The sequence below is a fragment of the Corvus moneduloides genome, chromosome 7 (genome assembly GCF_009650955.1).
Source record: "Corvus moneduloides isolate bCorMon1 chromosome 7, bCorMon1.pri, whole genome shotgun sequence".
NCBI lineage: Eukaryota > Metazoa > Chordata > Aves > Passeriformes > Corvidae > Corvus > Corvus moneduloides.
The window spans coordinates 20,676,770-20,701,965 of record NC_045482.1 but is presented as its reverse complement, the minus strand read 5'-3'; the positions used below and the strand labels follow the sequence as shown (position 1 = coordinate 20,701,965).

The window sequence follows — 25,196 nt, the reverse complement described above, 5'->3', positions numbered from 1 at the left end:
TCAAAACAAAGCAACTGAAAACCTAAAAAGCCCATAACCAACCAAAAATCTCTCTGACTCATCAACTGAATGCCCAAAAACCAACCACACACAAAAAATACCCCCAAAAACCAAAACAATCCAGACAAAGCAATCCAGACTGGAGTACAGTTTTCTGCACAAGTGATGATATTCTATTTATGTCCTCATGTCTTCGTGTGCCAGAGGTGGTGATACCAGACACAGTCTGCTCTCGAGCCACAGATCGCAATCTGAAGTTTTAGTCTTTCAAAATCCTGCCGAAATGATTTTGCTTTTCATCTCAGTCTGCAGCTGCTGAAAAATGACTACAATCCTAGAGCTGACGCAGTTTAAAATCAGGCAGTTGTTTTAGAAGTGACAGGTTCAAAACTCCCAAAACCAAGCAAGAAATTAATACTTTTTCATTCAGTAATTCTATATTTTTCTTGAGTTTGTAGTTGATGCATTCACCTTATAAAATGAACATTGCTCCCTTGGCTTTCCCCATCATTTTGACTTCAGAACATGAAAACTGTTGTTACTGTTCTCATTAGCCTGAGTCAGCACCTCTGTTAAGTTTATCCAGTAAACATAATGCCAATTTTCCTCAAAGAGTATTAATATTCTTTATTAATAGCTTCTCTAATAATTTTAAACAGCAGTTTACTTACATTTGTCGTTCACAGAAACATTACAATTATAAAAAAACCCAGTCTTCTGACACTGTTTATTCTAGACACATATACTAGTTTTTCTATTCAACTAACAATCTGGTAAAGTTTGCTTTTTAAATATCTTTATAAATGGGTTCACAAAAACTTACACAGTTCTACCAGGATTTCCTACTCTCTTGAACTCCACTTTCTCATTTCAGATTATTCACTCTCAGTACAGTTCAAGAATCTTGAGTTACAATTGCTTTGCATTTCTAAGCAGGAAGAATTACACTGAAACAATATATTTGGTGTAATTCGTTCATCCAAAATATAAAATATTTAAATTTTACCTCCTTGCTTTCCTCCAAATCTGAGTCACTGCTAAATTCTTCTGTATTCAGATGTTCAAAATCAGACTCTCCAACAGCTATTGGTACTGTAACAGTAAGACTTGGGTTGTTTATGAATGATGTATAATCATTGCCACCTATAACAGTGGCCATTCCATTCGCATTTTTGCCATAATTCGTATTTATCCTTAGTTCAGTGATGGTACAGTTGGAAGTGCAATGGTTTCTCTCATCATTCAACTGATCTGTTGCTGTTCTTTGATTTACAGCAGCTTGTTTTCCCAAACAAGACTTTCGGACACATTCACCTGCTTTTTTCTTCACATAATCTATCCCTTTCTGAATTCTTGCAACAGCAATCTGCAAGTTGTTCATTTCATTATCATCCTCTGTAGCAGCAAGGTTGTCTGAACTAAATGAACTCAGCAGCAAGGCCAGAAAAAGATTCAATACCTAATTTAAAAAAAAAAAAAGGCAAAGACAACAGAGCAGAATTTTTTTCATTTTTCATTCACATGCTTCTTATGAACCCATTATGAACACAGGCTTTGTGTTTTCATTCACAGTATATGATTCTGAAAGTACACAGTAAATAAAATGCAAATGTAATTTGAGCACAATACCTTCCCTATACCTCAACACAGGGGATTTTGTACCTTTGCATTGCTTATGTTTGTAGAAGGTCAGAAATTAATGATTCTTTGGTATTGTCTGAACAGATTCAACATACTTGCTTTTCTGGCAAATTGCAGCACTCTGCAAAAGAAGGCAGAACTGATCCGTGCAGAAAACACACTTTCTATGTGCTGGTCCAAACTCACACAAATATTTTGTTGTACGCGGCTTAAAAAACCAGGAATGCACCCTGTCTTTTAACCCCCAGGTCACCCTTTTCCCACAGCAAGACAAAACATAGAACATACATCAGTTATAAAAGCACAGAGTTTACCAGGAACTCAAAAACCAAAGCAACAGAGTACCAGTTCTTAAAATCTTCAAATCAGCTCTCCTTTCAGCTTGGAAGATAAAATGAAAAAATGCGTTGGGAACACGGAAAGACAAATGGATAAAACAGCCCTGAACACACAGCAGGGATGTCTACTCATGTAAGAAATTTTCCTAGAGCTATGGAATAAAATCAGAATACAGTAAATACTGTGGAAATATTCACATAGGTGGATGCTTCATTCCACAAAGTTCTGACTTATGGAGTATGTTTTGTCTAATCAAACAACTTCACAGTTGTCTTCATTATAAGACAATAGATTTATAGAAAATCCTGAAGCAAGTGGCTGTGCAACTAGAAGCAGTGCTGGCTTGGTTTAAAGATAATCACCTTACTCCTCTTAGAAATTTTATTCCTAAAGAATACTTCCAGGATGGCTAATTTAAAACCCCTTCTGCTACTGAGAGTTGTTTAAAGCAGAGATGCAGAATAATAGAGGGAATGAGAAAAGCAGAGCAATTAATGTCTTAAATACTGGCGAGTTAAAAAATATAAAACATATTTAAAAAGAGAAATTTATACTCATACAAACTAGTGGCAATCTGATGCTTTTCTCTGAAAAAGAAAGAGCAGATATAATACAGACCACTTTAGAAGTATCTGTAGAAAGCAATTATGAAATAGGAAGCAAAAAAAGTGAAGAAGGAAAAGGAAACTTGAAGTAATTGAATCTGGGTTTTTTCCTGCATAACTTCCTTCTAATTCAAGTTTCCTTACCCCACTTGTGTAAAATGCTGGCTGTGCAGCAAGCAGGTCTCAAAATGGCATACATTCCAGAGTCTTAAGAATGTAACGGCAGTCTTTTAGATAGGAAAGATCAGAAAAAATGTTAAAAAAAAGGCCCAATAACCTGCCTATGTGTGATTGGAAGTGATGACTGAATCAGTTAGGGAGAAAAGACCCTGCTACATCCTCTTCTGCAAATAGGAAACTTCCATCCTGGAAGTCCAACACTGGGGGTGCCTTTGCTCTTCTCTCCCTCTCTAGGTAACCAGGAGTAGTCCACAATACCCTGAACGCCCAGTCCTGCATGTTCTTATCCACATCCTCTGAATTGCACTCTGGACCCCTGAGGGGGGTCATCCTCCGAGCTGAGGATTCTATATAGGATCAGAAATCTAACAAACAGAACCTATACTTGTAACAAATCCAAAATAATTAAAATCATATTTAAAAATCACATTCAATAATACTTTTATAATGAATTACTGGTTATCTTACCTTTCATATTCTAAATTAATTGTAAAATTATTTTGGCTACATACCACTAGATTTCCAATCACCATGACCATCATGAAGACTGTAAGGCACATGGCTTGGCCAGCAACCTCCATGCAGTCCCACATAGTTTCTATCCATTCTCCACACAGCACTCGGAATACAATCAGGAAAGAGTGGAAAAAGTCGTGCATGTGCCAGCGAGGAAGTTCACAGTCACTGGAGATCTTGCAGACACATTCCTTGTAGCTTTTGCCAAACAGCTGCATCCCAACCACAGCAAAAATGAACACAATGATGGCCAGCACCAGGGTCAGATTCCCCAGAGCCCCCACTGAGTTGCCAATAATCTTAATCAGCATATTTAGAGTTGGCCAAGATTTTGCCAGCTTGAAAACTCGCAACTGGAAAACAAAAACATGCAGGCATCATTTGCAGTAGTTACAAAAGTGCTATAGAAATAACAATGTACTACAAACTAATGACTCTCAGCAACAGCAAAAAGAAGAAACTTCAACGTGATTCCAACAACCATAACTTTAACAGGATTTCATGAAATCCACACTTTTAGAAAGTAATAAATTTTAGACTTGGCTCTTATTTTTTCTTGGTTTTTTTAGCATATGTATTCTTTTCCACATAAAAGAAACAGCACACTGGTTGTATTTGTTCAGACAGTGGATTCTGAACATGTCATACACCTTGGACATTACATGTAGAAACAAATTAAAATAACATTTTTCTAATAAAATATAGCTTTTTTTGCTAAGGGGAAAAGAAAATTCAATCTTCTTAAAATTTATTAAACCCATGAATTTTATAATTCCTACATATCAAAAGAACACCTCTAGCTTTTTTGCCATTTCCAGATATGGAAGTCAACAAGACTACAAATGTTTTCTATTTCTCAGTATAGACTAAAGAAATTGTACATTCCACTGAGCTTTACCCATCCATGTTTAAACAATTATAATAAAATTACAGCTCTTCCCCTTGAAAGAATATTTGCTTCTGAACAATAAAACAGCACACAGTATTCAATGATAACATAAATAATTTGTAAAACATGCTTGCAGAGACATCCCATGTCACTTACTAAAAAATATACCTAATGCAAAGAGGTGTCTTATTTATATGAATAGAGTTAAAATACAAATATAAGTCATTAATTAATGCAGATATATTATTTACCAATCTGAATGATCGGAGAACAGATAATCCATCCACGTTTGACAAAAAAAGCTCCACCAAACTAAGAGTAACTATAAAACTATCAAAAATATTCCAGCCAACTTGGAAATAATAAAAAGGATGCATGGCAATTATCTTGAGAACCATTTCTGCTGCAAAAATTCCAGTAAAAACCTGAAGAAAGAATTTTTATTGTTACTTTATAGATGAATGTGAAGAAGTTGAACCAGCAGATAAGGAACAACTTTAAGTAAGAAGTAACATCCCTCTTACAGCAGGATGTCACTAAGGAAAGCTATCACAAGCTGAACACGACAGAGAAGGTAAGTAGCAACATCAAAACGAGCTGTAGCATAAATATGTAACTTCAGTTAAAGCTGAGATACATTTAGTGTCTACTGAAGAATAAGCTATTCCTAACAGGCCTCCAGTTTGCTCCTTCTATCTGCCATCCATCTAATTAAAGGAATTTTCCCCAGCAAGATAATACACTCACTCTTGACAGAATGGAAGCTGCTTTAACAAAGGTGTGTGGAAAAACATGAACTGGTCATAAATTGATGTACTATTAATGAAGTCTATATAAGAACTCCCAGATAAGCTTATCTTCTCTCTCTAACTGCCAAAAAAGGTCAATTGTGCCAAGGCCTGTGTTTGAAGTAGAACTCCTTTCTGACTCTGAGTGCCTCTGATATCTTCTGAAGCAGAAGGCAAAAAACATCTCTGAAATAAATTCATTGTACTTACTGTAGATGTATGATCACCAGTATAAAACTGCATAAATTACTATCTTTTACTAGATAGATGAAAAAAAGTTCAAAAAAATCAGAGCATTTTACAGTCTTTAAAAGGTAGTGCTACAGAGTCCAAAAAGGAAGAAAGCAACTCCTGAAACTACACCAGTGTCATAGCAGCATATTGGCTGACTGGGAGCACACACAAATCCTTGGCAGGAAGGAACACTTATACTCACACATATTAAACTACTCCATTACATAGGAAATGTAGAAATGGTAATTTCTTGGGTAAAACAGACAAGATCACAAGACAGCTCTCTGAAACAAATATTGACCCTCACCTATTTGTCCTCCCTATCTCTTCTTCAAATACATCCTGCATATATTTTAAACAGCAACATGAGATGTTTATCTTCTACAGATAATGATCTCTAATTCCAGGCTAAGGTGAAAACACTGAACTATATCTGTATTGGCTAAAAATACCAGCATACAATTTAAATGTCGATACATTAACTCTGTATTTCAGTGCATGTTACCAACATGTATTGGAATAACTAAATTGTTTTAATATTTTTCCACATCATAATCACCAGAATAACCACTTAGAATAAGCATAGGTTAAGAAGTATAACATATGTGTATTATTGCTGTTATAAACCAAACAAAGCTACCTCACCAAACCCAACCCACAGACTGTGTTCACTAAGGAACAGAACCCAACTGTATCAACAGATACTCTTAGAATATTCTAAGTCACACATTCTTTGCCTTCCAAATTGTTATGGACCAGTCAAATAAATGTTCTTCAAGGAAATACAACATCAATCCACAGAAATAGCAGTGAAAAATAGTAATGCAAAATAGCATTCAACTCTTTTTGTGTTATCAACAGTACCTACAGTAAAAAGGATCTAATTTGGCTCGTACTTTTTTTTGTAATACTAAACAAAAGCATGTCAGATTTCTTTCAGTTTCATGTCATTCAAACTCTGGCTGTTGGAAACTCTATATGAAGTAGTTGTAATACAGAAATCAAACTTGAAGATAAACATCTCTCAAATACTCTTATATACAACATATTCCAAATGGTATTTTTAGACTCTTTTTAGTACAATTAAACCTTTAACATTTATTTTATGGGATGACAATAAAAATAATAAAAGCAATTCTATTCCAAAGAGAAACCAGGTTCCAACTGTACCAAATCTTATGCATTGAAGGACTTACCAGATTTCCTATTTTAAGTACAGTGTCAAAATGTTCAGTCATTGGATAATGTTCCATGGCCATAAATAGTGTGTTTAAAACTATGCAAACAGTGACAGCCAGATCAACAAATGGATCCATTACAATAAATTCAACTACACTCTTTACTTTTAACCAGGGCTCACAACACTCCCAAATTAAGAAAGTGCGGGCAAACTTATCCCAGCGTGGTGGACATTTTTGTCTGGATCCTGCAAGTTCTGGAGAAAAAGGGAAATTCATAGTGAACAAGTTTTGGAGAAACTGAAGATAATTTTTTATCTGCTTTTTCAGGTTTTAATCTTTATATCGATAACAATTAAGGACACTTGGAGGAACATCCTCAGATTTCCAGGAACTTAATTAATTGTTTCTGACTCAAAAGGTTTTAGAAGACTAAAAGAAAAACCTCAAGTGTTCTGAGCAAATAATTTAAAAATTTGTCTAATTTTAATATAATATGATCTTGTTTAAAAAACAAAAAAAAAGCCATAAAAACTATGCTTATGCTTAGGGATCTTTTTTTCGTAAAACTTTCAACTTCAAAATCCTCTTAAATGACAGAGTACTTATCTTCAGGAAAAACAACATTAATTTTAGCCTGAATAGGGTTTTGAAAATTACTCAATGATTTTCATGATTTTCACTAGTAATTATTCCACTGTTCCAAGTAATCCTTGTACAAATTTTCTTCTCCTTATTAACTAAAGCCTGGTCTTTAATTTTCTCTAATATTTTTACAGTATAGTTAGTGGAAAATATATCACAAGGCATTTCTTCCAGTAACTACATTGCTAAGCACAAATAACTAGCATAAAACACACACACATTTTGCCTATTTTAATTAGAATGAGTTTTTTACTTTAGCCTGCTTATCAGACTCCTTCCTTTCTTTTTTCACTATGTACATGCATTTTTTCCCTGTTACTCAGTTTATGTATTGGCAACGGCTATTCTTGTCTTCTGTATTTGCATTGTGATAAAATATCTTCAAGTATGTCTAAGACTATGCCAAGGAAGTTCAAGTATCTACAGTTGTAACACACCTTCCATTCTATTTGTGATAACATCAGCTAGACTCACGGCCCTTTCCCTTAAATTGGGATCCTCCAGCAACTCCATTGATATTTGATACGAACTTGAACGTCTGTTTTTTAATTCTATTTCTGTGGTAGTTCTCTACAAAAAAAAAAAAAAAAGAAAAGAAAAAAAAGAAGACGTGTGTAAATTAAATTCAGCTTTACAAATACTGTGATGTTTCTTAGATTACTATTTTCATGCTATACTTCCAAATACCATTAATACTTATAAAACATTAAGAAAAACATTTGGATATTTAGTTCCCAAATCCCACCACATTATACTCAGATATTAACTCCGCTTTAGACACCAAGAAATTTCGGAGGGGGCCACAGCCAAGGAAACAAAGCAAGAACTGCAGAACTACAGAAATTCCAAGTTCCCAGTTCCATGCTTTCTCTACCAATATTTCCGTGCTAAACTAGTTCATTCACAAGATACTTCTCACAAGTGATTAATGCTAGGAAGATTCTGCAGCAACAACTAGTCCACAAAAGTAAGTTTTAAAGATCAGTTGATCTCATTACACATTGAAAACTTACTTATATTTTCTAAATTTAATCGCTATCAACTCTGATTTATTTTATGAATTTCAACTGAAGAAACAGCATCTCTGACTTAATTGATCCCAAAAATGAACTCTTGTTTTACATGATTTTATTTTAAAAAATGAAAGCAGTGTTATAACCATAGCATTGAGCACACCTCAGTTATGAAGAAGTTTTGAATGTACAAGGATGGGTAGATTTTTTTTTCAGTACCTTAAATAAATGCATGGAAATAAAAGTATAATAAACTGCAAGAAGATGCAAGGCATCTGGCTGATAACTGCAAGGAAGCTGGCTGATGTACTTTCATTTCCTGTGACCCTTACAGAAATTTCTGTTTCAGTAAAATAACAATTTTAGGAAAAAGCATGCAGATGTCTCTGCTCCATTCCTAAAGCAGACTGAGGGAAAAGGGAAAACTGAGCAGAATTAACGTGTTTTGTAGGTTTGGGGGTTTTGTTTTGTTTTTTTTTTTTTAATTATACCCTGATCCTAGGCAGTGAGCAACTAGATAGTCTCTGAAACACAGAAGGAGAAAATGCTTTCAGAAATTTTAAAATGTCAACATAATCTTAAAGACTATGCTGTATTTGCACAATACCAAATGTATGAACAAGGGAGAAAAGCTGAACCAGCAGATTACTGACAGAGAATTAGAAAATACTCTTAAAAGGAGGCTAAAACCATAAAGCAAAAAAATTGGAACAATCTAATAATGTACAGGAAGTTTAGAGTTGAACATCCTATTTTGGGTTCTAAGACAGATTTAGCAATGGAACATTATTAATCTGATTTACTAAGCAGGTGTATGCATATCCTTGCATGGCAAGTATATAAAAACTTGCTACTTTGCTCTCTTTCATGCTTCAGCCTCTCACTTTTGATCGAATCACTTCAAACCCATTTCATTACAGTAAGATCTGCAAAACCATTCACAACCTCTCATCCATTTTCAACGCAATTAATTTCATTGAAACATTGTCTATGCAATAAAGAAAGGCCATGAAACCTGGAGTAATACTTTCTTACATTGCCATCAGTTGTTGGTTTATCTATTATCACCTCTGGCAGAAGCTGACCAGTAGGAGACAACAGACCTGGCGGTCCATCCACTAAGGAAACCACTCCATTGCAATCCACAGTGCTGTGCATCTTCCCATTTACTGGGAGGACTGTCAGCCTTCTGGATGACCTACTGGCCTGGCTAATGTTACTGCTGCGCCGTTCACCGTGTCTGCGCGGCAAAAACAGAGAACCTCTTCTGCTCGAATTATCCTCAAATGTGCTGTGCTCATCATCAGCAAAGTCATTTTCAGATCCTCTCTCTCTTCTGTAGTCTCTAAAACTGAAAAGACTTGTTCTGCTACTAGGCCTGGGAGAAAACAGGGAGCCATGAACACTCAGCAAAGACTGCAAAGGAAACATAAAAAATTACAGTCTGAAGATTATAAGTGTACAAAATGCATGTCTATGTATTAGAAAAACAATAATAATTTATATTCCCCAGGAATTTGTCAGTGTTATCGTTAATACACTGCCTCAGGCTGATCTCAAAGATGCATTACAGATGAAAGTCATCTGAACGCATAAATTTACAGTATACCTAAAAAAATAACTGGAGAGAAAAAAAAATAACATGTCTAAGGCCATAGTAGTTCCAACTTCTGCTTTAAAGAGAAAAATCAAGATTTATATAAGCTCCAATGATCCACATAGATCATGCATTATGTTAAAAGATATCAATACCTTTAGTCTTCTACATTCATACATTATACTTAAATTTTCCTTTTATGAATTAAGAAGGCATTTCTATTTCAGATTAACTAGGAAAATGCAATTCTCCTATGCATGTTAAGGTCCTAAATAAGAAAAGGAGAGAAAACAAAACACTTAGGTACACTCCAGAAAATAATACCAACAGTAAGCTGGTATTTAAGAGAATGTTACATTATCTTTCCTTTGTTGCCTCATTTTGCAAAGTTGCAGTGAAGTTTGTTGGATATGACAGTTATCTCACAAATTCCAAACATGACAACTTCATTACTCACAGTACCTGGTGGGGTGATGTAAACGGCTTCCCATAAGTTAGTCTGTTCCCATCAAAAGAAAAACGGAAACCTTTCCTTTTGATACTGCCATCTGATTCAGATTTTGGAAGCTTTTCATCCTTCATGTCATCCTCTTCTCCAGAGAGCTCTCTCTGCCTTCTTTTCTTCCTTCTATTTCTTCTTTCTTTGGCACTTTTTGAGCTAAGCTTGGATGCATCTGAAGAACTATCTGAGGGTGCAGCAATCCCACTTTCACAGCTGTACTCAGTCAGGTCTGCTGCAGCTGCTGCTATTGCCTGCCACAGCAATTATTTAACAAGATGCTTCATAAATCACACCATTTTTAAAGAAGCCCTTGTTCCTACGATTTATATCAAATTACTTCTAGTAAACAGCATAGTTGGGTTTGTGCAAAACTACAAATGAAATTCTGTAGTCTGAATGGAATTTGGAGTTCTACTTTGCATCCATATCGTGGAGTCAGCCCACATTGTCTACAGCCACAAAGTTCATTAGAAAATATTAGAAAATTAATAAATTAGAGTGAATTCAACAGCAAACAAAAGAGCTAAACAGAGTCATACTTCAGTCTGTATTAATTTAGTAAACTAATCCTGACTTTTATTGTAAGTAACTTCCTTAAGCTGCTTCCAGTTTTTGATTCACTGGTAGCAGCACAAGTAGCAAAAATGAATCAGAAATTTATAGACAAAAATATTTTACACTCTAATCAAGGCTTGAAAAGTATTGAAATTATTTCAAAGATGAGAATTTGAAAAATCATCACGACAGTTTACTAGATACTACCCCAAGATAAGAGATATTTATTTTAAACTATTATTCTGATTTGGACACTACTCTTTGTTCTCAGTTCAGAAATTCATTCACACTTTAGATATTATATATTTCAAAAGCAATCTAGAGCCATAGAAAAAGCAGTCTAAAGTACTTAAACTAAACAAAGTACTTAGATTACTAAACAAATAGCATGCAAAGGAACACACTACAGCCCAGACTCTTGTTAGAAAATACCTGAGCTTCCTCTTGCTGTTTCCGCAGTTGTTCAAGCTTCAGCTTAAAGTCTGCCTCCCTCTGCTCTGCTTCAACAATAGTTGCTTGATTTTGTTCTTCATAGGCCATGGCAACCACAGCCAAAATCAAGTTGATCAAATAGAAGGAACCCAGAAAAATCACCACAACAAAAAATATCATGTATGATTTGCCAACAGCTCTTAGAGTCTATAGGGGGAGAAGAGAAATCATTCATCTGATGAAGAAATTCATCAGTTCTGCAGTTCATAAGCATTAATGACTTTGAAAAGTGCAAAACTAATAGTGAGTTTGTTTTCCTTCAGTAGTAAAATCGTAAGAGTTTTCTGAATTACAAACTAATCAAAATAAAGGGAGAATTCTTGTATGTGAAAAACATGTCTAAGGATCATGCTGCTCTGAGAAAAACCTCTTTCAATGCCTAATAATCTTGAAAAGTATGTGGGATCAGAGTTATTAATGTAAGTCACATATCACAGGTTGGAGCCTTAGAATGCTTACCATGTATTAGCATGATTTCCCTTTGAAATAACCAAAAGAACTAAAAATGGCACAATTGATTAGATAATTAGAAGATAGTATTTATTACAATTAACACATTCGCACACATTGAAAAGCTACGGTAAGAAAGTTAATTTCTATCGAGTCGTGCATTCTTAGTTAAAAAAAATATATATTAAAAGTACTGAAATTAAGGTTCAGGTTTTGCTGTCATGAAGTATTTTTACAATTTAAACTCAATATTGACATTTTTGAAAATAATTTGAGGCACAAAATGAAACATACATGGTAAAAATTAAATTAAGGACCAAAAAAACCCTCATGTGCTTCTTCAGAAATCATGTGAGGTTCTGTACTAAGTGTCCGTGTCTGCTTAGTTTTGCAACCAAATTTGCTTCCTTTGACAAATTTCAATTGCTAACAATAGCAGTGGTATGTAATATAAATAAGAATGGCCTTTCCATGATTGATTTGAGGCCAGTAAGAACACTAACCACCATTTTTTAATATACTCACCAACTGATAAAGATTTTCCCAATAGTCCTGTGTCATCAGTCGAAACAGTGACAAGAAAGCCCAGCTGAATGTGTCAAAGCTAGTGTATCCATAGTTGGGGTTTCTACCAGCTTTCACACAGATAAACTCTTCTGGACATTTACTAGGATGGAAAAAAAAAAAGAAAAAGAGGCAAAACAATCCATATACAAATTTCATATAACACTTTTTTTTTTAATATTATTGTTTCTTGAGATTCTTATGAAGTTTCATCTGTGGAAGGTGCTGCCATTTATGGCTTAAAACAATTCAAAAAGTAGTGAGGAAATTAAAAGAGTGTTCTTTAAAGAAAAATCCAGAGAGAGCAAACAAGTAATGACAATATTTCCTTCTATGCCCTTTCACAATTATAAACAAAATAAAGTTTATTATCAACAGTTTGATATTAATTCTGCAGAGACCTCTTCAATGAAAATAATGTATGTATTTAACACAGAGATTTCAATAGGTAGAAACTTCCATGCAAGAAAAAGACAGCCAGCACACACATTTTATGCTGAACTTTGTTTGTTAGTAAGGTTTGCACACCAGATTTCTTGGCTTCTTCACATCTGTGAGTCTAATTAACGAATTCTACCAATTCATCAAGAGCAAATAATCAGCATAGGGATAGTTTTATCTCCTGAAATTGTTCCTGAAATATTGGTTTTGAGAGTAGATGACACAATTTTGATATCAAGTATAAGCACACTGTTTCAATTATGATTGAAAGACAGAAGAGGCTCTTGTCTCCAAAACCTCTAAAAAACCGTATGAAGATTTCTTTTCATATGTGTATGTCTACTTGATGTGCATTTACACACACACACAAAATTATCTCATAGTTACATATATAAGTTAAATGTTTACAAAAATAGTTTGAGTATGGGTGTTTTAAAGCCATAATCAACCAAAACCAAGGGACGGACTGGTAATTCATTAAGAACTATGTGATTTTGTTACAAAAAATTGTCACAGAAAGAGAGCAAGATGCATGCATGCAGCTGCCAGACAGAAAAAGCATGAAGATGTCTTCCCTAAATCTGGTCATAAGTCCCAGTGCTCCATGCCTATTTTAGAGTTGAGAAATGGCAGGGAACCATGATAAAGAATGTTCTTAAGTCATTGATAACACAAGGTCCACCTGCTAAGTGGAATTTTCTAGTTACATATGAGTTTTTAAAACAAATTTCCAGCAAAGTATTTTGTCATTTAACATTTTTACTCATTCAAGTGTCCAGCTACTAAGAACCATGACCGTATTACTACTGACTATGACATTAGCATGGCAGAATGTGTCTACCTCCTCTCCACCACAGATGGTTGGTGCATATGCAAGAGATAGCCCAGGCAGGTCACAGGCCCAGCATGGGGTCATCTCTGGCACCAAAAGGGCTCAGGCCCCCAGCTAAGAATCAACACCTTAGTCTGGAGAGCAAATGTGGGAAGACATGAAAGAAAAATAAATATTCTTGACCAGGTAAATAAATTCGCTTTTTTAAGTTTAGATTGACTTTTTTTACATGTTTTTAGACAGATAGTATGTAATTTTCAGTATACCTTACCCTGCATCTGAGCTATTGCCACAAAGCAGAAAATCCTTTGCTCCTTCCAGGCGATAGAAATGACCTAAAGAAAAAATAGGAAGTAACATGTTTACACATGAAAAGAGTTTGGGTTTTTCGTGACAATGAACCTATGTTCAAGTCATCATGTTTTGAATGTTCATAACCTCCCATTCACGTTTTCCCAAAAGTGAGTTCAAATACTGGCACAATCATTAGAATGGCTTGGATTGGAAGTGACCTCAAAGATCATCTGGTTCCAAAAACCCATGCCTGGACAGGGATGCCACTTAATAGATTGGGGCTCCATGCAACCTGGCCTTGAACACTTCCAGGGATGAGGCCCCCACAACCTCTCTGGGCAACAAAATAAAAACACATTGCAAAAATTAAATCCTAGAACAATGATTCGAACATAAATTGCATAGTCTTTTCTTGAGTCACTGCACACTGAATATCCTTCCAAAATCTGATGTTCAATAGATAAGAGAAAGAAAACACAAAACTTAAAACTCCTGTTATCCAGTAAGTAGATTGTAATCAGACAAAGCCTATCTCCTTTAAAATGGAACTATTTGTAATGACTTCCTGGCAGTTTTAAAGTCAGAGCAACATTAACTAGCACATCCTGTGACTGAGAATACGAAGGCAGCATTTAAAAAGAAAATGGGTGTTCCAATTACAATGTTCAACAGCTGCTGTACTATAAACAACTTTACGGAATTATTCGTTTAATTATAAGGTGGTAGCCTTCAGCAAAAGAGAAATATATATTGCTATTAATTATTAACAATTGTGCTGTCCTTAAAATAAAACAAAAAAAAGAAAAATAATACAGTTAGAAAGATGATAATAAATCTGGGAAGAAGTTTTTAAGAGTGAAGGTAGACCCCATTCAGAGGGACCTAGGCAAGCTGGAGGAACAGGCTGACAGGCAACATATAAAATTCAGAAAAGACAAATGCAGCTATGTGTCTGGGAAGGAAGAGCCCCTTGCAGTGATACAGGCTGGGAACTGACTGGCTGAGAAGCAGCTCTGCAGAAAATGCACTGGTGGACAGAGAGGCAGGTGAGGCTGAGTTAGCAGTGTGCCCTGACACCCAAGAAGGGCAACAGCCTCCAGGCCTGCAGGAACAGAAGGCCAGCTCTCAGAATGAGGGAAGTGACTATCTCCCTCAGCTCTGCACTCACTAGACTTTACCCAGAGTATTATGTCCAGGTTTGGCACCACAGTGCGAGCAGACATTAATAAAATGGAGCACAAGGTCACCAAGGTCATTTCATTCATGCGAGGCTGGAGCATTCATCATGTGAGGAGAGAACAAGGAACCTGCGCATGTTCAGCGCGGCAACGGGAAGGCTCTGGGGGGAGCTGGTAGAAAGCATCCAGTAACTGCAAGGAAGCTATCAAGGGGACAGAGACAGGTTCTTCTCAATGGTGCATGGCAGGAGAATGACAGACAATGGGCAAAATTACAAACAAGAGAGGTTCTGACTAGATACGAGGAGAAACTTTACACCATGAGGATAGCCAGGCACCGAGATCTGGAAAAGAGAGAAATCTGGAAAAACACTCTTTTCTCCACTAAATCAATCTGCTGCCATCCTCAGCTGATGGTCTTGATGTACCTTGCAAGCTGACAAAGATTTTGGTTTTCATAAGGCAAAAAATCTACTGCATTTAAATAGTCAGAAATAGCCCATAATATATGAATATAGGAGGATGAATAATATTTGAACATAGGAGGATGACAAACTGAACACTTAAATATAGTGATGCCAAAATCCTACCATTTAAAACCAATACTTATAATGCAGCTGACACTGTATACAAATAATTAATAGTTAGATGAGAAAGGAAGAATACAAACACAACCAGACCAAACAGCCTTCTTGCCTGCATCAGCACTCTGTAGACTCCAAGCAAAGACAAAACATGTAGCATAGAAAGCAACTGACATTCTGGAAAATTTTATTTCTTTTAGATTGCCACCTATTCAAACTGGAGATAGAGAACCTATATACTGTATAATCTGCATCTGAAGTGAGAATTCGCAAATGTTCTGCAGCACATTAGCTATCAGCCAAAACTGCCCACAAAGCACTATCACCATTCCATTTTCACATCCCTTCTTAGGTAAATAAACTAGCTAAAGTGACAGATTTCACAGAAAACATAAACACAGCCACAGAATTTCAACAATTCAGAACCATAGAAAGATAATCTGAAAATGCAGAAAACAGCAGAAAACTTTAATGTCCAATGTTAAAAATGGGAGAAAATCTGGCTCATCAAAACTCAGCCTATAACAATTGTATTTTCCTTTACTTGTTGTGAGAGTCACTGAGGATGAAAGCTAGCATCCATTAGCCTACAAATTTATTTTTACTTAAATACACTACTTTTACAATTAAGTACTAAGCAATACCCTGTAAATCTACTTCTAGTACAAACCCACACATGAAAACTAATTTTTGGTAATTAGAAGTTATACTATATCTCAAAGTTCATTGTGTATTATAACGTTACTGATGCTATCACTTAAAAGGACAGAAATACAAAACATAAGCATCTGCATGTTTCTGAACCAGCCTGCTTGTTTTCACTTCAGTCTACAGACATTAAGCCTGCTGAAAAATATCTGGATGTGTTTTTCAGTCCCAAGCAACAAATCCTACAGCTAATACCATCTCCTTTCCTACTGGAATCCCTGCCTGCCTGGGGAGTTGTATATCAGTGAAAGCAACTGGTTTGTTACCTCCACCTAATAATAAAAGCACACCTTAACTAGAAAAGTGTCTCATATTTATCTAGTGCTTCTGGTTTTTTATACATCTCCTAAAGATACAAGAAAAGCCTAAAATAATTGGTTTTGTTCAGCCTTGAGAAGACGAGGGAGCTGGGGGCAGGGAGGGATGTGTGAAGATCTTCACTCTACCTACAAGTATAACATGAAAGACTGTAATAAAGATGGAGGCGGACTCATCTCAGGAGTGTACACTGGAAAGATAAGAGGCAACTATCAAAAGTTTGAGCATGGGAAATTCTGAAATGATATTCAAGAGAGTTTCTGTGAGACTGGTCAAATGCTGGCAGATGCCACCCAGAGGATGCTGTGATATCCCAATCCTTAGAGATACTAAAACTTGACTGGAACAAGGGATTGAGCAGTCTGCTCCACGTGGACCTGCAGCTGAGCAGCAGTTGGTGTGGACTGTGGAGATCCTGTCCAACCTGCATGATTCTGTAATTCTAAAACAAACCTAAGCCTCTAAACACATTTCTGTGTGCAGCCAACTGAAAGAGCAATCACACCAGCATGAGTTTGGGATGCAATATATACAAATTCCTATTCTTTGCCATCCATTTAATTGTTTTTTTATCCTTAGTCTGAAGTATAAAACAGTTATCTTGTGCTTGTGTGTATGGGTTTATATACAAAAATTTTAGCAAGTTACAACAGTATTTCTTACTTTCATTGTTAATGTATGCTGCCCAGTCAAATTCTGTACCATTAAAGTATGGAGCTACATATTTTTCAAAAGCTGTTGAATTTTTTGATGGCCAGAGCAAGCATTTATTCTTCAAATTGCCCATGAACAGCTGCAGTCCTATCAGTGCAAACACACTCAGGCAAAATACAGTCAGGATCATCACATCCGAGAGCTTCTTCACAGACTGAATTAAGGCTCCAACAATAGTTTTCAAGCCTGCAAACAGAGGCAGATTTCTATTATAATATTAAATATTTAACTAAGCTAAAATGCAATGTAAACTTCTCCAACACACTACTAAATACCATGCACAGCTTCAAAAAAACAGTCTTAAAGCATTTTCCAAAGGAAAAACTACCAATAAGTTTCATCATTCCTGCAAAATAATTTCAAAATATGAACGGGAATGAATGGCATACATTCCAAAGCACCTGCTCTTCAAATCAAGAGCTTTCAATTCATGCTCTCTGTACACGTACACTACATCTAAAGAAAATAGTTAATTTTATTTTCTTTTTGATGCCTCTTGCTCCAAACCTTTGCCAGTATTCTATTCCAATACACAACATACTGGTTCTATAACAGCAAACAATAAGAGACCACAATTGTATTTCAGTAGTGATTTTAATGTCTGCATTCCAATGCATCCTCTTCTGTTGGAGGTGGGGTTTGGTGAAGATAGGCATCATAAGCGAATAACTACATCATGCAATCTCCATGCTATTCACTATTATCTTATTACTCTGTCGGGGATTCAATTTTTAAAAAACACTAAAATTTTCAATCCCAAATGTCTTTCATAAATATGTATATGCAACATTCACATTAGTTAGAGAAAAATAAATAGACTTAATTTTGATCCTTAACATGGGAGAGAAAATTTGACATAATGAAATGGAGGAATATATAGGCTATGTAAATGAGTTCTTCATGCAATTGTGTATTAAACTCTGAGGCTGAGTGTTTTAGAGAATTAGAAAAGGAAATTAAATTGCAATGAAGACAAAAACCTGGATGTTTCTGTTAAAAACATGAGTTCGGCTTCTGCGTAGTTTCAGTCAGCCTCAGTGTTTAACCTAGCTCTCACCTGGAATGACTGATATTGTTTTCAAAGCTCGGAGAACTCTGAATGTTCTCAACGCTGAGACATTGCCCAGGTCCACAAACTCTGTCACATATCTGTAGTGAGGGATTCCACACACAAACACAATGACAGCACACACAAAATTAAACAGAGGTGATGTAGAGCGCCTACTATTTTACACAGTTACTTCTTACCTGGAATTACAGAAATAGTTTTCAAAGCTCTCAATACTCTGAAAGTTCGAAGAGCTGAAAGATTGCCTAGGTTTACAAATTCTGTTATATACCTGTAGGATTAAATCACAGTTATTCAGAATTGAGGTAGAGTGTATACTACTTACCTGGACCTGAAATCCAGACTATTTTTTTTGAAGAAGTAAGTTTAAATTTAAGACTTGCATTGATATTTTCCTGATTCAATTAAGTTTTCCCTAAGAAATTTACCCTTAAGATTTTCCATTAACTGCAAATTTAAAATGAAACTTATAGGCCTGATTTTATTTTTAAATACTATTTTAAATTGATTGTTCAGTAGTATCTTTTGTACTGTGGGATAGTCCACTAATTCTGCTATGTGTTACACTAGTGTAAAATATTTAAGTGGAAAAACTTGAAACACAATTCATCTGCAATTAATTTCAAATGAACTAACATAAGCCAAACAAACTATTACAGGTTCAAAAAAAATTCTGTTATTTTACTTAAAAAAATATTATATACTTACGCAAAGGAAATGACAATAAAATCAAGCCAGTTCCAGGGGTCACGAAGGCAAGTAAAATCATTTATACAGAAGCCTCTTGCAAGGACTTTAACTAGAAATTCAAAAGTGTAAATCCCAGTGAAAGTGTACCTATGAGAAAACATTCAAACAAAAGTTAAAGATCATTGTGTTGTTCAGTGATACATCATGAGCATACAAGAAAATAACTCATGCCCAGTGATTAGTACATGAACTGAACAGCAGTTATAAACTCACATAAGCTATGACTGTTTTCCCATCATTCTTTTGTAAAATAATAGAATTATACCTTTTTATTTTGTCTGAAAAATATTTTTGCAGTTTCTAGCATGTAAGCTTTTTTAATTTCAGCACTAATAGTAATAATAATGAATAACATGAAAAAAAAATTTTTGTTCAAATAACATTTCAGCATGGTTGCCACGTCAGAAATAAAGTCCATGGGTAAGTGAAACCTAGTATTTACTGAAGGTACTTGATGGCTGACCAGGTAGACTTGAGAATGTCAAACAATAATCCTCAACAGAGGTATTTTCTTTAGAGTGGGTGTGCCCCATAATTAGATTTTGCTGCACAAAATGAAGGTGATTCAGAGGGGCTACTGAAAGCATCTTCCATACTGAAAAGCAATAGTTTTGGATTGAATTACCTTTTTCTTTTTTTAATGACAAAGAACAGCTCAAGAGGGAGAATGCATGAAAACATTGCTTGTATGAACATTCTGAGGAAAAGTATTTCTCAGCATTTTGTTCAGAGAAAAATGTTAACAATGTCACAGCTTCTTTCCTTCCCAGAGCTTGCAGGACTCTGCTGCTTTGGGTTGCAGCTAGGACCAAACTCCAAGCAGAAAAAAGGAGAACACTGGTATTACACAAGTAAGTAAAACTGCATGGTCTAGCTCTTAATTTACTTTTCATTTTTGAACAACTTTAAAAATTATAAGCCAATTAAAATATACTTACTCTACATCCTTTGCCCATTCTGGAAGATTCCTCCATGTCATAAATACACAGTTTGCCAAAATAGTGAGCATAATGACCTTGTTGAACAATGTTGACCGTAGTTAAGGAACACACTCCTTTTAAAGCTGAATTTGCGTAACACAAAATAGGCCAGGACATAGAATATTGACAACATATATGATACAAATCAATTTAAAATCACTAGCAATGTCATAAATAATGCAGGTATGGTTATACACAAGAATGATGGTTATACACCTCTCACAGAACCACTTAGGTTGGAAAGACTGCTGAGTTCACCAAGTCCAACCTTTGACTCTTCACTTGTCAACTAGACCATGGCACTAAGTGCCACATCCAGTCATTTCTTGAACACCTCCAGAGATGTTGACTCCACCACTTCCCTGGGCAGTCCATTCCAATGCTTGACAACACTTTTTGTGAAGAAATTCCTCCTGATGTCCAACTTGAACTTTCCCTGGTGCAGCTTGAGCCCATTTCCTCTTGTCCTGTCGCTGGTTACCTGGGAGAAGAGCCTGCCTCCCACCTGGCTACACGCTCTTTTCAGGGAGTTGTAGAGAGCAATAAGGTCCCCCCGAGCCTCCTCTTCTCCAGGCTAAACATCCCCAGCTCCCTCAGCTGCTCCTCACAGGACTTACTCTGTAGACCCTTCACCAACTTTGCTGCCCCTCTCTGGACACACTCCAGCACCTCAATGCCTTCTACTGAGCAGCCCAGAACTGGACACAGCACTTGAGGCATGACCTCATCATTGCCGAGTACAGGCAGATGATCACTGCCCTGGTCATGTTGGCCACACTATTCCTGATACAGGCCAGGATGCCTTGCCCTTCCTGGCCACACGCTGGCTCGTGTTCAGCTGCTGTCAATCAAAACCTCCCATGTCCTTTCCCACTGGGCTACTTTCCAGCCACTCTGCACCCAGCCTGTAGCACTGCATGGGGCTGTTGTGGCCAATGTGTAGGACCCAGAACTTGGTCATGTTGAACCTCATGCCATTGGTCTGGCCCAGCAATCCAGCCTGTCCAGGTCCCTCTGTAGAGCCTTCCTACCCCCCAACAAATCAACAGTTCCACCCATCTTGGCATTATCTGCAAACTTACCAAGGGTACACTCACTCCCTTCATCCAGATCACCCATAAAGATTTTAAACAGGGCTGGACTCAATACTGCACCTTAGGGAACTCCACTAATGACTTGACTTCTCCTGCATTTAATCAGCAGGTTGACTAATCTTAGCTCAGATTGATTTTGAGAGGAAAGAATTAAACACAGGAACATGTTTAAACACTAAACCAAAATTCCCAGTGTTAACCTTAGTAATATTAATCAGTAACAAGTTTTAACAGACCACTTGAAAAGGATATGAATGAACCAAAATCTTAATAGCTAGTCTTCTAGTAATATTGAAAGGAGATAAAAGGTACAAGGCAGGTGTGGCACTGAACCTGTGGATTGTCTTCCCTTTATCCAGTACTATAAATGTCTTTAAAAAAATAGACAGAAAGGGCACGGGGGTAGTGGGGTTAGGAAATAGGAAATTAAGGATATATGTTAGCAACCTTGCCATAATAGAGGCTGCTTACACACATCTAAATAGCCAAATTTATTTTCAGTAGAATTGTACAAGGAAACATCAGATTCTAAATTTTCACATGAGCAATGAAAATGCTACACCATGCATTCTTTGTCTCTGTGCTCTTAAACAAAATCTGCATTTCAGATTTCATTTTCTAGTATTAAGTAATTACATTAAAAATTTAATTTAAAATGTGACTTTTTACATTTAAATTTAATGCAGCTCTTTCATTTAAGAGCGAAGTAGGCAATGCAAAACAAAGCACCTAACTAACCATTTTTGGGCATTCACAAGGAATTATTTAACCATTTCAGTATGCTAAAACTCCGGGGTTGAGACGTCCTTGGCTTTTTAAATCCTTGGCTTTACTGCCTTTATTGCCTGTGCAGCTGTCACTAGTACCATCAATGTAACCATTTTTTATTTTGAATAAGAGACACCATGAAAATACCATCTAATGAAATCTTAATTCAATCTACATTTAATGATTATTCTCCCAAAGTCTAATATCCGTAAATAAGCAGGTTATAACACTAAATACTTCTGTTTTCCAATGGCATTTTACTATAAAAGAAATAGGTCATTTGTCAATAGTGTTTGTGAAGTCAAGAGAATAAAAACAAAAATAACTAAAAAATTTACATCTGATTATTAGTCTTCAACATTCTATATCAGAAAAAACACTGCTTTAATTAGGTGCTTATTACAGAGATAATACAGCTCTTTGGTTAAATTCTAATTTGCAAGATACTATTTTGTTGATTATCCAGTACTTAATTTCGAGAACCCATTCCTTGCTTTTATTTTAACAAGCATTTTATTGATTACACAATAAAATAACCACTTGCTGCTTATTTTGTACTGCCTTTTCAATGTAAACCCAGTTTTGTTTTCTTTCTTGACATCATTCCACTTCACATGCCTACATAAAAATATTTTTTCTTCATCTGTACTTGCCGAAGTAAACACCTTGCTCTTTTCTTCTTTTTTTATCATTATATCTATAAAAGAAACTGAATCAATATATACCAATTTAGATTTTGTCTTTAGGTCTATATTGGGCCTATAACATAGACCCAATATTGAAACATGAAGTAGATTGGTTTAGCCTTTATACTTTTTTTTTATTATTATTTTGTAAAACAAGTATTTATACAGAATTTTAGGGAATGTTTGACAGTGTTTTTTCTGTCATATGACTGTATGAGCACTTTGTCTAAAGACTTCCGTAATGAACTAGATCTCAAGTATTAAGTTTTTTTAAAAAAGCCCAGAGTAGCCGCACAGACGGGAAGTTTTCAAATGCTTCAGCATTCAATCAGATCTGAAGAGATTACAGAACATTTAATACAAAATCCATTAACTAAAATACCATAGCATTAGACATTAAAAGAAAAGTGCCCTTTAAAAAAAAAAAACTTAAGCAAGAGTTACCGTTGTCTTTTTAGTGCAATTAAAATAATTAACATGATAGCACCTACTGCATAATAATTTCAACCAGCACTTCTGATCAACTCCCCAGCAGACCATTTATCACTTTATAGTTCAACAGGAGTGTTCTAATTACACTCTTAATACAAAATACTTACTTTTTTATTCATGTAATATGGGTCCAGGTCCTCCAGGGGTTCAGACACCATTCCTGGAGGAATATCACCATAAATAAATGGCAGTGTCTTTCCTGCCTCTAAGTCATTATTTGGCTTTGTGTGATTTTGTTCATGACCAGCATCATCTGTAGGCTCATCTTGGTCACAATGAAATTTTTCATCAGCAATACGTTTTTCAATAGCTGCAAGAGATTCTTTGGTGAAATAGAAGAAGCTGTCAGGTCCTGGTGGTAACAGCATTGCCTGCGCCATCTTTTCATTCTGCAAATTTTAAATGCTTTTCGGCTCTTGTGCAAGAAGATCCTAGGAAGACATGGAGGAAAAAGAAGAAGAAACAGAAAATCACACCACCAACAAAATCCCCAAATAAAACCTTTTGGCGTAGTCAGCATCTGCCTCTTTTCTCTTTATAAAGCCCTGTGGCAAGAAGTATTTCAATTAACGGTCAGATATTTAATAGAAAATTAGCAACTGGTGACAACATGGCAAAGAGATAGAAGTTAAGATGTAAAGAAAAAATAATGAAAGAAGAAAACAGATCAAATTTTCCTACAGTTGTTGTTAGCTCAGGTCAATACCTCACAACAAAAAAAAGAAAAACATTCTCACTTTCCCTAGCCTAACATTAAGTTACCTTGTCATGAAAAAATGTGTTAGCACAGCTAAGTAGTGCAGTCAATGGTTACAACCTCTAACATACTGATCTATGCATTTTTGGCACAGCACCTTAAAAAACCTTGCATTTATATGACAAAAGTAGAAAGAAAAAACATGCTATTTTTATTCCTCTCAATTTCTGATGGCAACATTACTCCATCTGGTGGCTTATACTATGATTGCTAAACTAACGTTTATATTATACTATTAGGTACTACACAAACACCTTCTATATTTAAAGCCATATTCACAGGCAGAAAGCAACCAGCCTGAAGTTTAGTCTTCCCCTTTTAGGCTTTCTGATTGGTATCTACCTGATTTTTAATTGTAACTTTGATGGTACAATCTCCATAATTAAGGAAGTTATGATGAATTAAGAGTTTTAGATTTATATAAAAAGCACAGCCTACTCAAAAGTACAGTATTCTCCTGGAAACCAAGGATATTTTCAAAACACTTAAAAATAATAAATTCATTAAATTACAACAATCACTAATTGATCATTTCTTTCTAGATTATATTTTCTACAGTGAGTGTATAGTTAACACCTAAGGGTGCAGTATCTTCAGAAAAAACCAATTTTTTGAACAGACGCGAGATGGAATCCAGTCCCACTTGCTGACAGTCATTAAGCGTTGTAGCCTTTGTCAACACAACGTTTGTGGTGAGTTGACCTTGGCTGGCTGCTCTCCCACTCACGCTCCAAAAAAGGAACTGCATAGGGGAGAATGAAGTGAAAAAGCCCAGGTATTAAAATAAAGACAAGCAGATCATTTACAAATTACTGTCATGGGCAAAACACACTCACTTGGGGAAAAAAAAAATTATTGCCAATTAAAACAGAATTGGATGGTAAAAAATAAAAATCCTAAAAGAATTTTCCCTTTGCCTCTTGTTTACAAGCTCAACTTTACTGTTTTACTTTCAACTTCTACACCTCCTCCCTCCCCAAGAAGCATGGGGAAGGGCAGGAATGGGGGCTGGCGTCAGACCATTGCAGTTCTTCTTTGCCACTCCATCCTCCTGTTTTTCCCTTGATCCAGCATGTGTCCCTCACACAGGCTGTAAAGCTTCAGGATAAGGTTGCTCCAATGTGGGCTCTGCACATGCCTCTCCCTCTAGAAATATTCACTTTCTCCAGTACGGAGTTCCCCAGAGGCTGCAGGTTGGGTATCTACTCTGGTACTGTCCTCTACGGACTGCGGGGAAATACCTGCTTCAATATGGCCCGTCCCACAGGCTTCCAGGGATTTTCTGCTCCAGCACCTGCAGCCCTCCTCCCACTCCTGTTCCCCTGACCTTGGAGTCAGAGCTG

The 25,196-nt window shown here is 36.0% G+C and overlaps 1 protein-coding gene and 1 long non-coding RNA gene across 13 annotated transcripts in view; one reads left to right on the top strand and one right to left on the bottom strand.

The window, feature by feature from the left end:
* LOC116446569 overlaps positions 1-25,196 on the top strand; it is a 110,043-nt gene that overhangs the window by 52,658 nt on the left and 32,189 nt on the right. For 5 of the 6 annotated variants that reach the window (XR_004241272.1, XR_004241270.1, XR_004241269.1 and 2 more), the window contains exons 2-3: positions 4,628-4,744; positions 19,831-19,927. This is a non-coding gene — a long non-coding RNA (uncharacterized LOC116446569). The remainder of the gene's footprint in view (positions 1-4,627; positions 4,745-19,830; positions 19,928-25,196) is intronic. The other variant, XR_004241268.1, reaches the window with a different exon arrangement.
* The window catches only part of LOC116446566 (sodium channel protein type 2 subunit alpha-like), a 69,632-nt gene that overhangs the window by 25,135 nt on the left and 19,301 nt on the right, over positions 1-25,196 (bottom strand). For 3 of the 7 annotated variants that reach the window (XM_032114631.1, XM_032114636.1, XM_032114633.1), the window contains exons 2-17: positions 23,204-23,527; positions 21,403-21,521; positions 20,015-20,104; positions 19,035-19,163; positions 18,506-18,597; positions 17,207-17,443; positions 13,733-13,796; positions 12,150-12,291; positions 11,115-11,321; positions 10,088-10,378; positions 9,064-9,444; positions 7,453-7,585; positions 6,389-6,627; positions 4,422-4,595; positions 3,278-3,634; positions 1,007-1,459 (exon numbers count right to left, since the gene is read on the bottom strand). In XM_032114631.1, the coding sequence (XP_031970522.1) occupies positions 1,007-1,459; positions 3,278-3,634; positions 4,422-4,595; positions 6,389-6,627; positions 7,453-7,585; positions 9,064-9,444; positions 10,088-10,378; positions 11,115-11,321; positions 12,150-12,291; positions 13,733-13,796; positions 17,207-17,443; positions 18,506-18,597; positions 19,035-19,163; positions 20,015-20,104; positions 21,403-21,521; positions 23,204-23,476 (3,381 nt within the window). In that variant the 5' untranslated portion in view covers positions 23,477-23,527. Of the gene's footprint in view, positions 1-1,006; positions 1,460-3,277; positions 3,635-4,421; positions 4,596-6,388; positions 6,628-7,452; positions 7,586-9,063; positions 9,445-10,087; positions 10,379-11,114; positions 11,322-12,149; positions 12,292-13,732; positions 13,797-17,206; positions 17,444-18,314; positions 18,407-18,505; positions 18,598-19,034; positions 19,164-20,014; positions 20,105-21,402; positions 21,522-23,203; positions 23,528-25,196 lie in introns of those variants that run through there. The other 4 variants (XM_032114632.1, XM_032114634.1, XM_032114635.1 and 1 more) reach the window with 4 other exon arrangements.